Raw genomic sequence first — 14815 nt, 5'->3', positions numbered from 1 at the left:
TTCCTCTCTTTCTCTCTCCCATGTACGTGTGCATGCATCGATGTTTGAGTTCAACGTGGTTTGACATACTCTACAGGTGAGCTAGATTCTTATGTATCATATACGAAAATTACTCACACGTATAAAATAGCGTCAGTGTGTGTACGCTGTTTTGCACGCTAATACAGACGCGAGGACCTTTATAGCATACTTGATAAATGTCTAAGTTCGTTGGTTTGATTTCACGATGGCTAGACAATAAACCATCCATTGATGGGGTAACTTCTTTTTTGCATCAGAAATCATGTTTTCGTTCCTCTTTATATGGACGTAAAAATAAGATTGTGTACGCAGGTATAAATTTCGTTCCTAGGGAGTAGAAATGTGGATTGAAGTCAGTTGAATGAAGAGGCAGATTTGTATTCATTAGTCGAGGCAGTTAAAATAACCACTGACTGGATTAATTCACCACTCATCCTCGCTAGTCAACGCTACTCAAGTTCCTTTTTGTTGGGGGCGACTGCCGAAGCAGTTTTAATTGAAGCGAAGCAGCTGAGAGTAGAGTCGGACTTCATTTTTCATCTTCGAAGATTCAGGGCCCTGTTCCCAGCTGTACTTGAAAATGTGGAAGATAGGTCAGAACCTTATCTATGGGATTCTATAGCAAACTCAAATTGGAACGTTTTCGTAGTTCAGTTATTCACTAAAGAGAAAGCTTATGAAGAGACATCGATCAAAGCACTTATTTTATTTTTGCATTTATTTTTGCATTTTCAATTGAGAAGGTTTGTAAGCATCGATGAAAATACCAAATACTGTCGAAAAGATACCTTTGGTTCGTAGTAACCTTAGGTGAAGGCAGTCCATAGAATTTCGTTTGTGGAGGAGCTGGAGGGAAACATCAGTACGGGAAACGATGATTCTAATGAGATTGCTGGAGTGTATATTCGTCCGCTGGATCCAGTGAGGGATCTCATCGACGAAAAAAACCTAAATGATGATTCTGTTCAACTGAATAATAACCTGCTAATCCTCAATGCCATTGTTTTCTCGCCGCGTATTAGTGCTTTGCAAGTTTTAAAAATTATCGACTTTTCTGGAAATGGATAATCGGGAAGAAATCATTCTTAAGCATTGACAATTCTCCACCGGAACAATAAAAATAAGAGCATTAGGTTTCGTTTGAAAGAAAAAGCCTGCCGGCAATCAATTAAAATTACATACAATAAGAAAGGAAAGAAAGGCTCACCATAGGTGAATTAATTCAGTTTTATACATAGAGACTTTCATCCCCCTGTGCTGGTTTGTCCCGGAACGTAAAATTAATGCATTCATTGTCAATAATCAAAATTACACCGATGGCTTTCATAAAAAAAAAAAATTTTACAATTTGTTCGTTATGGGTTAAGCATTTCAAGTTATTATCACAGAGTGTCCGAAATATGATCAAATTAAATTTGAAGATTCCATAAGTGTTCTCCCAATACATGAAGAAGGCGTAATCTTTTCTTTGAATTTGACGAGAATTTGGGTGTTGAAGTCGCTAACCTTGTTAGTTGCGTTTAATGCTTCCTGGGCTAGTTCACATTTTAATAAAATGAAGTTTTCTGGCATCACGCTATACTAACTTTCGTTGTTAAATAAAACAATTGATTCTACGATCTGACCCTGTTCCAAGACAATCATCAAGTTTTAGGCAAAAAACAAACATTCCATTTGAAGGGGTTTTATTCGTCTCAGCGTAATTTATCCATCATATCTTTCAGAGGGGACGCGGGTCGGGAACCACTGATATTCAGTGAACAATTAACGGAGTTGCAACATTGGGTTGTTCTGATATATTCGTTCCTATTCAAGTTTACTTTCAACAGCAAGATCGTCAAAACTATTTGTGTACTGTCAAATTTTGACAGCTATGTTCTGTTTTTTTTTGTCGAATCGATATTAAGCTCGAAGCAAACTGTCCATGGAGCATAACCCTACAGAAGCTATGTCTATATGTAAATATATTTCTGTTCGTTATTGAGCCTAATTTGTATGCGTACCAACATATCGCTAGATGCCACCAACCATTTTTCCTGTATCTATACGTTAGCTGCACATTTCGAGTTTTACTAATCGTTTGCAAATGCATATGTTGTTGCTTCTAACTGCCATAATATTATTAATTTTCCCACCTACTATTTTCTTAGCAAAACTAGCTAACTCTCTTCATGCTAGAGCGTAGCGAACAGCGTTCCGAAGTTCACTAACCCATGTATTTTTCTCTCGCCAATTCCCCTATTATCTCTTATCTCCTCCCCCACCGAACCCCAACCCCTCCCCCAATAACTACCCCACACATGCTACAAAACTACCAACACCAATGCCACCATCGCCGCCTCCACCACCACAACCGCTGCCGCCAACCGCCGCCCGCCTGCCTGGTGTTCTCTTCCACAGGTCATATGACGAGGACGATGATTACGAGTCAAACATTGACATTTTAGAGTCACAGTTAGATGATTGCTTGCTGAACGAGTGGTGAGACGAGGGGACCGGCGGACCGCGTGGCCGCCGAAAGGTGCCGAGAGGGGTCGGCGAATTACCAGCCGGCGGCGCCGCCCTCCAGGATGAGGAACTCGAACGTATTGAACAGGAAATCCTGGACGAGCTGAACCAGTTCTAACAAGGAACGCCAGGAAAGCAGATTTGTGACGCGTTTGTTTTTGTTTTATTTCATGTGCGTGTGTTATTATTGTACAGCCGGTTAGGAGAGGATTCCCACACACTCAGTCACTCACTTCCAGCATCACTCGGCGGCTGGTCACAGGACTGTTTTTTTTTCTGGGGATTTCAGGTCTTTTTGGGGGTGCGCGTGTGAGGGGGTGAATGCGATTTTGGATCGGATGTATTTAGAAATGTAGCGCGTGTAATCATCGTCGTCCTCATCATCTCTATCATCATCATTATCATCTATATCATCGTCGTCGTCATCATCATCAATCAACGTTTGCACTGCTAGATGGAGAATAATCCCGAATCAGAACAATAGATTTTTGTAGTAGCGAAACTAATTTGTAACAATGAGTAGAACAAGCGATCTACGCAACAGGAAACAGTACACAACACAAACAAACAAACAAAGGAATTCTTGGTGTCATACGTGGATTTGAACGTGTTCAGTGCAAACACGAAAAAAAAACACAAAATGTTGATCATTTTAGTTCCATTGGTTAGTCGAAAATATTTGTCAACCCTACAACAGAGGTTTCTTTTTTTCTATTTTAGCAAACTGTTTTGTTATAGAGTAAAGGAGAGTAAAAAAGTAACGAACAAATTAGTTTTACGGTTTTTGTTTTACAAATTCTAAGCGATATATCAGTTACCACCAATTATGATAAAAATTCTCCCTGCATAGCGACATATTTGAAAATATGGATTGATCGCACGGTAACGATGGACTCTGCTAAAGGAATTCACGAGTCGTGCGCGGGTGCGGGATTGTAACCGCCGTAACGTAACGATAAGTTCAAACGGAATTATAAAATATTTGTTGTTTACGCTGTACCATCAATATTATCATCATCATCATCGTCATTGTGCTATTACTACTATTACTATACTGCTACTACATACTCATCGATGGATACAATTAATCATACACATGAACAAAATCAGTAAACCGAAATGAGACTTGTAGGTAGATAGGGAACATAGGATGAGAGTGGAGGATGAGATAAAACATACTTATGATAGCGTGAATTTGGTTGAAGGAAATGAGGTTTTTGAAACCGCGCGTACGAATTTATCGGCAGCCGGCATGCGGAACCGAATGTGTATGCCAATTTGTGGAATTTGATATAATATGTCCTTTGCAAACCGTAAAATGTTCCCTCTTTCGATTAGTATCGATAGATGAGTGGGTTTTCGGAGGTGGTAGGATAAAACTGCTGGATTTTAAAAAGAACAAATGCTGATACTTTGGTTTATATAGTTTTTAAAGGGTTGCTTTGAGATGTTGTTCTTGGCGCAGAATTCAGATACTTAACATCGCTTCTCACTTGTGTGATGCGTGCCTCATTTTTTACACATACATCAAATTCTAGCGTCCGTTTTGACTTCGCTCGTTCTAAAGCATAAAAACAACAGCGCGCCTCCATACCAAACGTATACGCTTGTGTGAAGAAAAATAAATCGACAGAGAAAATAAATCGGATTCAAGGGCGGTGTAAAACAGGCATAGAAAAACGGTTCTGACAACAAATCATTCGCCAGAGCGTATGTGTATACAAGAAGTGAGAGCTCAACTGAGTACAAAAAAAAACTGTTGCACATCAGCACCGCGTTGCATTCTGAAGACTGAAAAACGTTGGATTCCAAATTTTACAAAGGCTATACAAAGAATGAATCCCATTCATGCATGAATTTGAAACCGAGCAGCGAGATTAGAATAGTAAATGGAAGTATTTTCACCGAAAGGCTGTAACTTCGATCAAAATTATCGTGTGGGTAATCAGAAATAAGATCATCAAGATTTTTTGCGATAAACATTTTATTCGTTTAAAACGCTAATCAATAACATGAAGTGTATATATTTGCATAGTCAGTAGATTTCAAAGTAACCGTTTTTTACAGTGATACTCAGCTTCAAAAGGGCAACGAAATTTTCGGCAATGAGCCCCACTGTCCTCGAGCGACAGTCTGTCTCACACCAGTTATAGAGATTGTTTCAGCTCCTCGAAACTTATGTGGTCCTAGCCCCAGAAATTGACGAATGAGACAGAATCTGTAGAATGGTCTCTGCATTACTTTTGAGTCATTTGATTGACGTTCTTTGAAAGTGTCAAACTTGCGCTGTCGAAATGCTTTTAAGAGCCTATTTGGTTTTCATACCTCACTTCGCGAAAACAGAAGGGGAAGTCACTGGCACAAATACTGCCCCAAACAATGATCGATTATGGATTCTTATTGGTTTGTACCTATTCGTAAGGAACTTACATCTCATGAGCGGGTTTACTCTTTGAAATCCTTATATTTTGGGTAATTCGCTTCTGACCGGGATGATCGATCGAGTTTACGTTGTTTCTTATTCGGATTCGGAGAAGTGAAGAGAGCAGCCCTTGTTAGGCCAACGCTTCACCTCTCCTTTAAGATTTGCACAAAACTGCGTTCGAAAACTGCATGTCTGCTTTCGGAACGAGAAAAAAAAATTATTCCTTTTTCATTGATGTGTGTTAGGTCGTTCACGTACATTTATTCTTGTTTAAAAACACAATATTATTACAAAAAATATTTAGAACTCATGGAGCTGCCCTCTCCCTAAGTTTTGCGACTAGTAAGGAAAAACGGTAATTTGTCATTAAAATGGCTTTAGAAATTTGCAAAGCATTATCCATAATGATCAATACACTTCTACATTCGCCAACATATTTTGTTGGACGTCGCACATCAAAATAATAAAAAAAAAATTGGAGGGGTTGTATCCGAGACACGACCGCTTAGGACGTAGGATTACGCAATCTTTTTTTTTTTTTTGAAATTTGTTGGTTTATCATTTCGGATATTATTTGCGAATATGTCGAAATTTCATAAATAACTCTTTAGTAAAAAGTTCCGAGGACTCTGGTAAGGTTTAATGGCTTGCGTGGTTTTGTAGAATCATTTCGAGAAGCAACGATAGCTTCATGCCTTTGCGAGAACAATACACTAATTGGCCATATGTCGCAATTTGTTTCTTTATATCAATGCAAGCATTGCACTGAGTATTTAACGAAACGGCTCTTCCATGCATCGTCATTCAACAAGCATCAAACGCGCGTCTAACAGATGCACACAGTTGCAGCGTTTAAAATGAAACATCGCGAGAATGACCACTTATGAAAAATCGTTTCTCGACTCTCGGTCAAAACCGTCAACAAAGCTAGTAGCTTGTTGTATCAGAACAGAGCCGATGCACTCGAGAGCAAATACGAATGGCAACTAAAAGTATCGAAGGTGTGCTCTTAACATGTACAGGAGATGAACAAGTTCTAAGCTCCGCGCAACGAAAACGAGCAACACACACAAAGCCAACCACTGATGGCTAGAAGCGACCTATAATCATTTGCACACTTCTCTTTTTTCGCCTGCTTTGCCATGGCTCGGATGATTGTGTTAATTGCAATGCCAGATGCACTTCGAGTGAAATATTCGCTAGCGTTCTCAACTCGAGGGGAAACATAAAACGAGCAGAATGAGCGACCTTTGTTGTTTCGGGCGCAGAAAGATTGTGAGAATTTTACTCAGAGGAGATGCTATACGTATACGCAAGCGACAGCTTACTCACTATGCAAGGGTGGAGTTTACTTCGCAAATATTCTCTTTTCGTTATCCCTCTTCGTTGTTTCTATTTTAGCGACTGCATAAGTTGCCCGTTCTAGACAGCTCTGTTCGGGAAAGCACACAATTGGACAGAAATGGAAGAAATGTTGGGGGAAATGGGAATGCTTCCAATTTTCATCAGTTTAAACCATATACAGACTATGGGATTGTAATGTATAGCATATCAAACAAATCTTAGAAAATTTCCGATTCGAATTGGTATGCAAATCGTGACAATCCGTTCGCACCAAAAATAATTATTAATGTTAACCTTATCTCATAAAAACGTGACCTGTTTTCAAATTTGGCACCCTTAATGTAAGACGTAGTCGTACGTCAAAAACGACTGACATTATGCAAACAATCTGCTTACTGAATGAAACTTGCCAAATTATGGGCGATATAGTTGCTTTTCAACCGACACGTCGTGTTGCTAGCGATGTGTGTTGCTCAACAAAGGCGATAGCGATATCGTATTGCGTCGTTGTGCGAGATCAACAAAAAAGTAATGGAACTGGCGATAATATTGCTTATTGCATGTAACTAGTTGCTAGTTGCTTATTGCTCCGGTGTGCGAGCCGCCTAAGTGTACTGTTGCCACTTGATTAGTTCTCCGAAAAACATCGGCGAGCAACTTCTGTTGGGTTAGGTTACGCGATTGATGAAGGGGCAATCTAGGCAGAAAATAGGCAGATCTCGTAATTTCAAGAAAATCGCGTAGTTTTGAGAGAATCGCGTATAAAATCACATAAAATAATCACTGGAAAAAGAATCCAGTGTAGTTCGTATGTAATTAATGTATGTAATTAACACTCAGGAATGCTTGAATCTCAAGGTATGTCACATGTCGAACTTACATTATCAGGTCACGAACAGCATCAATGGTCCCTGGCATAGCAGTTGATTGTGGACGATCTTCACGAGGTTCGTGTAATGCTTTATTGCCAAAACTGGAAACGAGTTGATCGATACACTCTTATCTATAGAGGCCACATCGAAAGTTGTGAAAAAAAATCATCACACGAAAGTATTCTTGTGTCAATCTCTTTTTTTTCGCTGAGACCAAATTTCAAGCAACTGTAAACAATACTCTCTCTGTACGGCAGAACTTTACGAGTAAAAAAGCAACACTAGTATAGCCAAGTCGCAAGTTTACGAAGTAGAATGTGTAGAACGAAACTTACGCTGCTAACAGGTTTCTTGCTGCACATCCTCAGCTCGATTGATCTGTATTCTAGAAACACTTGTCATTTATTCAATTTATCACATGTAGCTAGCAGATCCCATTTCGAGTTATAATTTCGAGCTAATTTGAAGTAGTACTCAAAATGGAATGATGATGACTGTCAACTTAAGAAAGACTGCTGGATGAGTAATGCCGTGGACATAATAGGAGAGACGTAGGACTACACCAAATGCCAAAAGTGTCAATTTAAATATATTGTTTTATTTTAATTTGTTAGACTTTTTCGAATGATAATGTTGTTTGTGCAGTCCATCCTTTATTCTTTTCAGCGAATGCGTATTTCATTGCACAGAATGCTTTCACTGCGCGGCGCGAGCATTCGACACAGCACCAATATTCCCAAATTTACACTCAGGTTTAACACAATGTGTTAGCTGATCGCTATCTAGAGTGTAACTAACTTCGAATTCCATTCCATTCTTTGTTTTTGAGAGGCTTTAAACTTTGCAGTTCATTCGCCTCTAAAATACTTCGAATTGATAGACCATCCAATTTAACCCCCCCCCCTCTCTCTTTCTCACTCTCTCTCTCTCTCAATGCAACGTGACATCAAAGAAATAAACCATACCACATAAGCTAACGCCCGAATTGCATAGAAGAATGCTACTCGTTGCATTGTGAGAGAGTGTGAGCGAGATAAATCGGAAAAACCCACCTATTTTATTCGTTACATTACGTTTTACTATTTCCACTATATGTTGGGAATGTATATGATATGGGAATATCTCCTATTAATTTGTATGTTTGGAATCATAATCCATCCATCAATTGGAAAGGTGTTGACGTTCAAAATCTTTGTCTTCCCCACCCGAAACATTGAAATGGGAAGCTATATTGAAAGGTTAGACGTAGTCCTACGTCAAAAAACGTTATTTATCATATGCCAGTCCAATAGACGTATACTCATCCTAGTTTTCACACTCGTTCAAATTTAGACTATTGCATCACAGCATCAGGTTGAGTCTCTTGACTTCGATTCTGACTCGGACACAGGATCTGACTTTGGATTCAACTGATGCTACGATAAAAATATAGTCAACCAAAAATGCGTGTAAATTGATTGGATTGTTTGTTTAGAGCTTCGAATTATTTTTCTTGTTGAAGTTCGATTAGTATTAAATATTGTTGATGTCTTCTACAGATTCCGCTCGACGATGGCCTAAAATTTCTCGATTGAGCGGAGTCCTGGCGTGTTGGGAGTTCTGTCCATGGATCGACACCATTTGCAGGTTGTTGACGACATACCACTCTTGTTTCGTAATGGCAGGATGTCCCATCCGGCAAATACAGCACTAATTCCCTGGTTGACAGTCAAGAGAATAATGAAAATGTCGCTTTTCAAGGCTTAGGTACAGCTAGCCTGCCGAGCCAGATATTTCTTAGCGAATTCCGACAGTTTCACTTGCTTGAAAATGTCTTCCACCTTTCCCCTTTCGGTTGCCGTTTTAAAATCCTGCTCAGGAAGTTGTTGAAAATCTTGACGTAGGTATCATTGTACATCAACACGCCATCGAACTTAGTCAGCATCTTGATTGTTTATCGTCGCGCGATTTGGACACACCACATTCTTATAAGTCGACAGTCCGGATAGTTTTTTGGCTCGATGTACGATTGTAGACGACACTCCCAGCCTGTTTGCGACATCTCGAACGGAGTCGAGTGCGAGTAGTTCAGGTTTTCACTATGCGCAAGCATGATGAGTTAATCCTCTTGCTAGGACGCCATTTTGACAATAGTAGAGGCACCATTCTGCACGCGGATACCTACGAAATATGAGGTGTTCTGATTTGATAAAGTTCGATTAAAAGAAATGCGCCAAGTCCAAGTAGTTCGAATTTCGAACGTACACATTCGAATTTCTGGCAACATCGACTTTTGGAGGAGCTCTTCGTGCTGACGCGTGTGATGCGTTTCACTAGACTGTCCATGTTTGCATAGGAGACGTAATCACCAACACCATCAGTGTTTGGAAAACGCATTTTTGTTGTTTTTTTCCTACACGCGTAACCATGCAAATTTCCAATGAAATAATCTGTCCAGTTGAAGGATATTATCGGCAAAAAGGGGGTCTTGAAGATTTTGCGGATTAAAACATTTTTTTTCCATTTGGAAAACGCTTGCGTCTATTTATGCGGACAATCAATCGTTTCAATGAACATTTGTTCGCATAGCTAGACGTAATCACCAGGTTGCTCTGTCGGTAGCGTTAGTATTTTCATTTCCGATAATAGTCAAAACGTCTCCGTCGGTAGTTACAATTTTTATCGGAGAAAATCAAATAGGTTTGGAAGAAATTTAGTGAAATTTCTGGAAAAGGTTTTCTGGATTTGTTGTGAGTGCATTTTTCCTGTAATTTTTTAATTTGTAATTTTAGCACCATGATTTACCGATATCACGATCAATTGCATAGATATGGTGGAGTGACTTACACTAACGGTATGAGTAAATGCTGAGTGTGTGGAATAATTCGATGTCGAATTCGAGGAGTTATGATGCTAAGAACCAACATTATTCTAATTTTACTACTGATCTGATTGTTTCATTATCTACTTAAAGATTCAAATGCAGAAATTTAGGTAATTATAACATTAAAAACACAATTGCTTCTCTTTGTTCATCACAGTGCAATGTACAGAAAGTAGTAATTATACGAGAAGCGTTCAATGGTTTCTTATATTCATCTAAGAGGAATACACTAAGTAATAAGACACTATCGTGACAGGCATGTTTGGACTCTACAAAGAATGTGATTCAATTGTAGATTTAGCTTATAGCACATAATACTGATAATTTATGGAACTACGTCTGGTATGTGGACAAACAGTGATTTTTCGGAAACGTTTTTTTCAAAATTGCTCGAATGTTTTCGAACAAAAAATGTTTGTTTGCATGTTGAGCAAACGTATCACATTGCGTAGAATGCATAACGGCGAAAAAGTCTATTTTGTTCATTTTGTCGCTTGCGTCTCCTATGCAAACATGGGCAGTAGAGGCGGTCCTTGTCGAGGCGTCTGTGGCTGATTGGCTATCGGCGCTTGAAACGGCGGATTTCACCGACGAGAAAATGATGGTTGACGCCGTTTTCGCTCATCTGTCCTAGACTATGACGCCCCATGAAATACTCATGGTCCGTGTTGTCGGAACCGGAGTGTTGTTCGACGTGTAACTTTGGACAATAGTAAGGATGCGCATCTGTATCTTGCATTTGACAACAATCACCTTTTCGTTTGAAGACTCCCGCTTCAACCGACTCCACGGTGGTATTGCGTGTTATCTCTTCGTTTTCCTGAGTAACACCTGTCTCTGAGGAAGTCTATGTTGAAGTCCAAGAATTTCGAACTTCATGCGCAGCCATTGTCGTTAATCCAATCCGTAGTCAAACTTCGGTTCCCATAATAACTCGGAGACTCTCAATCTCAGTGAAGAGCTGCAGAATGCCAGTCACACACCTCCACAATGAATAGACGCTCGGTGTAGTTCATTTAGAGTTGCCAGCTATTTAGTACAAGATTGATCTTTTTCCATCCGTCATTGTGGGGATTTGTAATGCTATTCTTTTATGGTTCGTTTTACAACTGATTCCCTTGTTTGGATCTGACCTGCATCGAGACCTGCATCATAATAGATCGTTTTCTATACGAATGCATCTCACTTCACTTTCACGTGTAGAAATGAAATCCGTGTATTGAACACAAAAGTGGAGTGGAAACCAGAACGACCCTGTGTTCATTTCCAATGACGTTTTATCTCAAAATAAAAGTGAAAAAAAAACACAATAAATCGCTCTGTTTACCCTGACAAGAGAGTGTGGTGGAAACCAGAATAACTGCGATGGATGAACTCAGTGTATTCATAATGAATTCTACCAACTGTTTGCAGTTGCGTGTGAACCGGAATGAGGTGGTCCTCAATTCACTTTGCTTTCACCTGTAGTGTATTTGGAAATAAGGCCCAAGATGTTTTGATCGACCCGTCACTGCTAGATTACAGGGAAACCACTGTTTCAACTTCGAATTGAACAAAAACTGACCGAAGTTCGATAGCTTTGAGAATAAAAACAAATACCTGTCAACCATGAAATAGCTTTAATGCTAATGTTTCGCAAAATGACCGGTATAAGTAATGTGCCGCTATATGGAATAGTAAAAAAATAGCATTTTAGTTTGAGAAATTACAAAAAAAATGTTGAAAACATTGTGGTGTTATTTCTGTTTCGCTGAGTACGCCTGTAAGATTTGAGCAAACTCAGAGAAATTTTTTCGTCAAATAAATTTCCTCCGACTTGCACTGTGATCACGCGTATTCTAGAGCTTGCCACTCAGAATGCATTCAAGGCGTGTTATTTGGCATAGAAATCTCAACTAAGTACTAATAAAAATGACGCAAGTAATACTACGTTGAGACGGCGAAGTTCCTCTAGGAACGTTAGTGCCATTGAAGAAGAAGAAGAATGTCTGATTGAGGGTTGTTCATTCTGCCTGAAAAACCATTATTATCTTTGACGCTTCACTAACTCATAAAACGTAGTTCAATTGCGTGCCGTTCATTTCGTTTTCACCGTGAAGTGAAAACGGGAATAAAACCGATTTTTTTTCGTGGAGTTGTCATATGATCATAAAAACAATTTTCTTGAAAATGACGCGGAGTTACTGGTCCCTCCGTGGTAGAAAACCTGAGGATCGTAAACTCACCTGAAAATTCTGATTAAAATAAGGGAAAGATAGAAGATTTTCTTCTCGAATCATTACGAGTCAATTCGAATGTTTCTATAAAACTATCGAATGTTTCTACAGAGAGGGCGATAATTGAATCATCAACAAGATCTACATTTGAAGTGACGTCTATTGGTTATAGCGACGAAGTCAGAAACTATTTTGATAGCTTGTGGGTCATCTTATCGGACAGATATGTTCTAAAACCGTAAAACAAATTATACCTCGTTTTACTTGCGGTAAAAACATGGAATAACCACTCAAAGCATTCCAAGTATAGGTACATGATTGACTTAAATAGGTGGAAAAAGTTGAACGGATAACAAAAAATGCAAAAACTTCAACAAAACTTGGTCTCGAAAATAAAAAAAAAACTACTCAACATCCGTCCGTTTGAGCACGAACAACCATGTCAATTTGAACCGAACCAAGAATGGGAAAATTTATCGTCACCATTGTGCGAACCATCACCACATTCATGCTCGAGCTAACGCCATTACTAATCCTACCATCTCGAGCCCACCATCTGCAACCCAAACGCCCAAAAACAAATAAGCGTGGTATAACAACACGGCCAGGAAAGAAACGTAGAACATAAACTGGAACAGGTTTAACAACAGAACAATCGCAATCGCTTCATCAACAACAAAATAAACAAAATAAAAAGCAACAATGCTTTGAGTCAGCTTTGATTTAAACAAAAATTATTTTATTCCTACCATTTGCACACGCCGTGTCCTGTATTCGTGCGGTTATGCGCGTGTGTATGTGTCTTGCTATCCTTTTGCAGGGAAGGAAGCGATAGCGATAGCGATGGGGAGGTCCAAAGTCTCCGGATCAGCTGGCGGGAACGCTATCTGCGCAAGCGACGCAATAAGAAGAGGAAGAAGTAAACCCTAACTATCCCCAATTTATTTAAAAAAAAAAGAGAGAGGAACCATCACCACTAAACTCCGGCAAGTAAATAGACTATAAAGCCTCATCTTCTCCAATTTGCAAGTGGATGAGATGACATCAAGTAATTCAGGTAAACGGGCATCTATTCCATTCATTTTTAGTGAGAGTATGTATAATACCCATCAATCACCATCGAATGATTTAATTGATTCCGAGAATCGTTCTCTTTTCATCTATCTTACGCATTGTGGTCGATTCTCACTTAACGAAATATAGAATACTTTCTTTTGACGCAACGTTGCCACGAGAATCGATCTTCATTCGTAGATTACAGCTGTATAGTTTCAATCCGCACAGAATGTGCCTATTATGAAAGATGGCCCTCTCTATATCTCCCGAGTATCGGTGACGAACCTTTAAAATCCTCAAAATGACAAAGTGAAAATTGTACTATGAAACGGTGACATCTTATTCTAACATCTTGGCAGCGATATCGATTAGTTTTATAATCAAACATTTTCCGATAAACAGCCGAAACCCTTAGCAGGAGAAAAACCGGTAAACAAGTATGAAGCTGATATAAAAATGTATTTTTAACGAGCAAACCATAGTAAACCAAATAGATCTGTTTCGGACAGAGAATCGTACATACATATGTCTAGCAAGTAAGAACTTTTTCTATGAAACAACCATTTTTTCTACCGCAAACATGTCAACAACAACAACAACAGAAAAGTATCCTCTGGTAATGTAACTCACACAAACAACCCATATTGTTAGTTAAAATAGGGTTAGAAGTGATCTATCAGAACACAAGCAAATATCTCACGCAAACACCGAAACCACATTGATGTCAAATAAGAAAAAAAAACTGTCAACCCGAATGTAAATGACGGAAATACTCCAACAGGATTTGAGAAAAAAATACACCAATTTACCAACTTATGTAACCCTCAACAAAGTCGTTTAAAAACCCATTATTGATAATGCACAAAAAACGCATATCTAGTTATTTAATTCGTAACCCTAATCTAGTCCAATTTGTGCTAACGAACCACAGAAGATTAAGCCCAATCCAAAGGGCTCACTGGGGATGAAAGTGAGAGCCTATAATCAAAGGAAGCCATGCTCTCCACTCTTCGGTCAAAATAAAAAACAATGTGAACAAATAACTGTCAATACCCCCTCTTCCCCTTCATTATTTATGCTTCTTTGAACCGATTACACACCAATTGAAAAATAGAGTGAGTGCAGCAGCGGATCAGAACATGTTAAGTTTTAAACTAGTTTATGCTAAGTTACACCTCTTAAGGCAAACTGTTCACAAAATACATTCAAATTATTTATTACAAAATGTAGCCCTATTTAATGAAGCAACCATACAAAGAAACTTCTACCTATGCTAGGTTAAGTGTCGCTAGACGCGAGTTTTTGTCCCAATCACAATCGAGCTTCAAACTGTTGATCCCTTTTTTTCTAGGCCAGCATTGTCTCCCATTGTAGTTAAATTCAGCAACTTCAACTTCGAACCCCGTTTTTGACAGTCAGCGTATACACATTGAAAGAATCCTACAACAAAATGGTGCAATTGAAGAAAAATTGAAGTTTGATGTGTTCCCCACGTGGTTTGTGCTACACG

The 14815-nt window shown here is 39.0% G+C and overlaps 1 protein-coding gene across 17 annotated transcripts in view; it reads left to right on the top strand.

Moving 5' to 3' along the window:
• The window catches only part of LOC129780572 (uncharacterized), a 266066-nt gene extending 251536 nt beyond the window's left edge, over positions 1-14530 (top strand). For 16 of the 17 annotated variants that reach the window (XR_008743962.1, XR_008743961.1, XM_055788972.1 and 13 more), the window contains one exon: positions 2422-14530. Coding sequence is in view for 15 of the 17 variants with exons in the window: in XM_055788972.1 (XP_055644947.1) it covers positions 2422-2506 (85 nt within the window). In the remaining 2 variants the exon portion in view is untranslated. The remainder of the gene's footprint in view (positions 1-2421) is intronic. The other variant, XM_055788976.1, reaches the window with a different exon arrangement.
• The last annotated feature ends 285 nt before the right edge of the window (positions 14531-14815 follow it).

Source organism: Toxorhynchites rutilus, chromosome 3, assembly GCF_029784135.1.
Source record: "Toxorhynchites rutilus septentrionalis strain SRP chromosome 3, ASM2978413v1, whole genome shotgun sequence".
NCBI lineage: Eukaryota > Metazoa > Arthropoda > Insecta > Diptera > Culicidae > Toxorhynchites > Toxorhynchites rutilus.
This window is presented reverse-complemented; position numbering and strand designations above follow the sequence as displayed.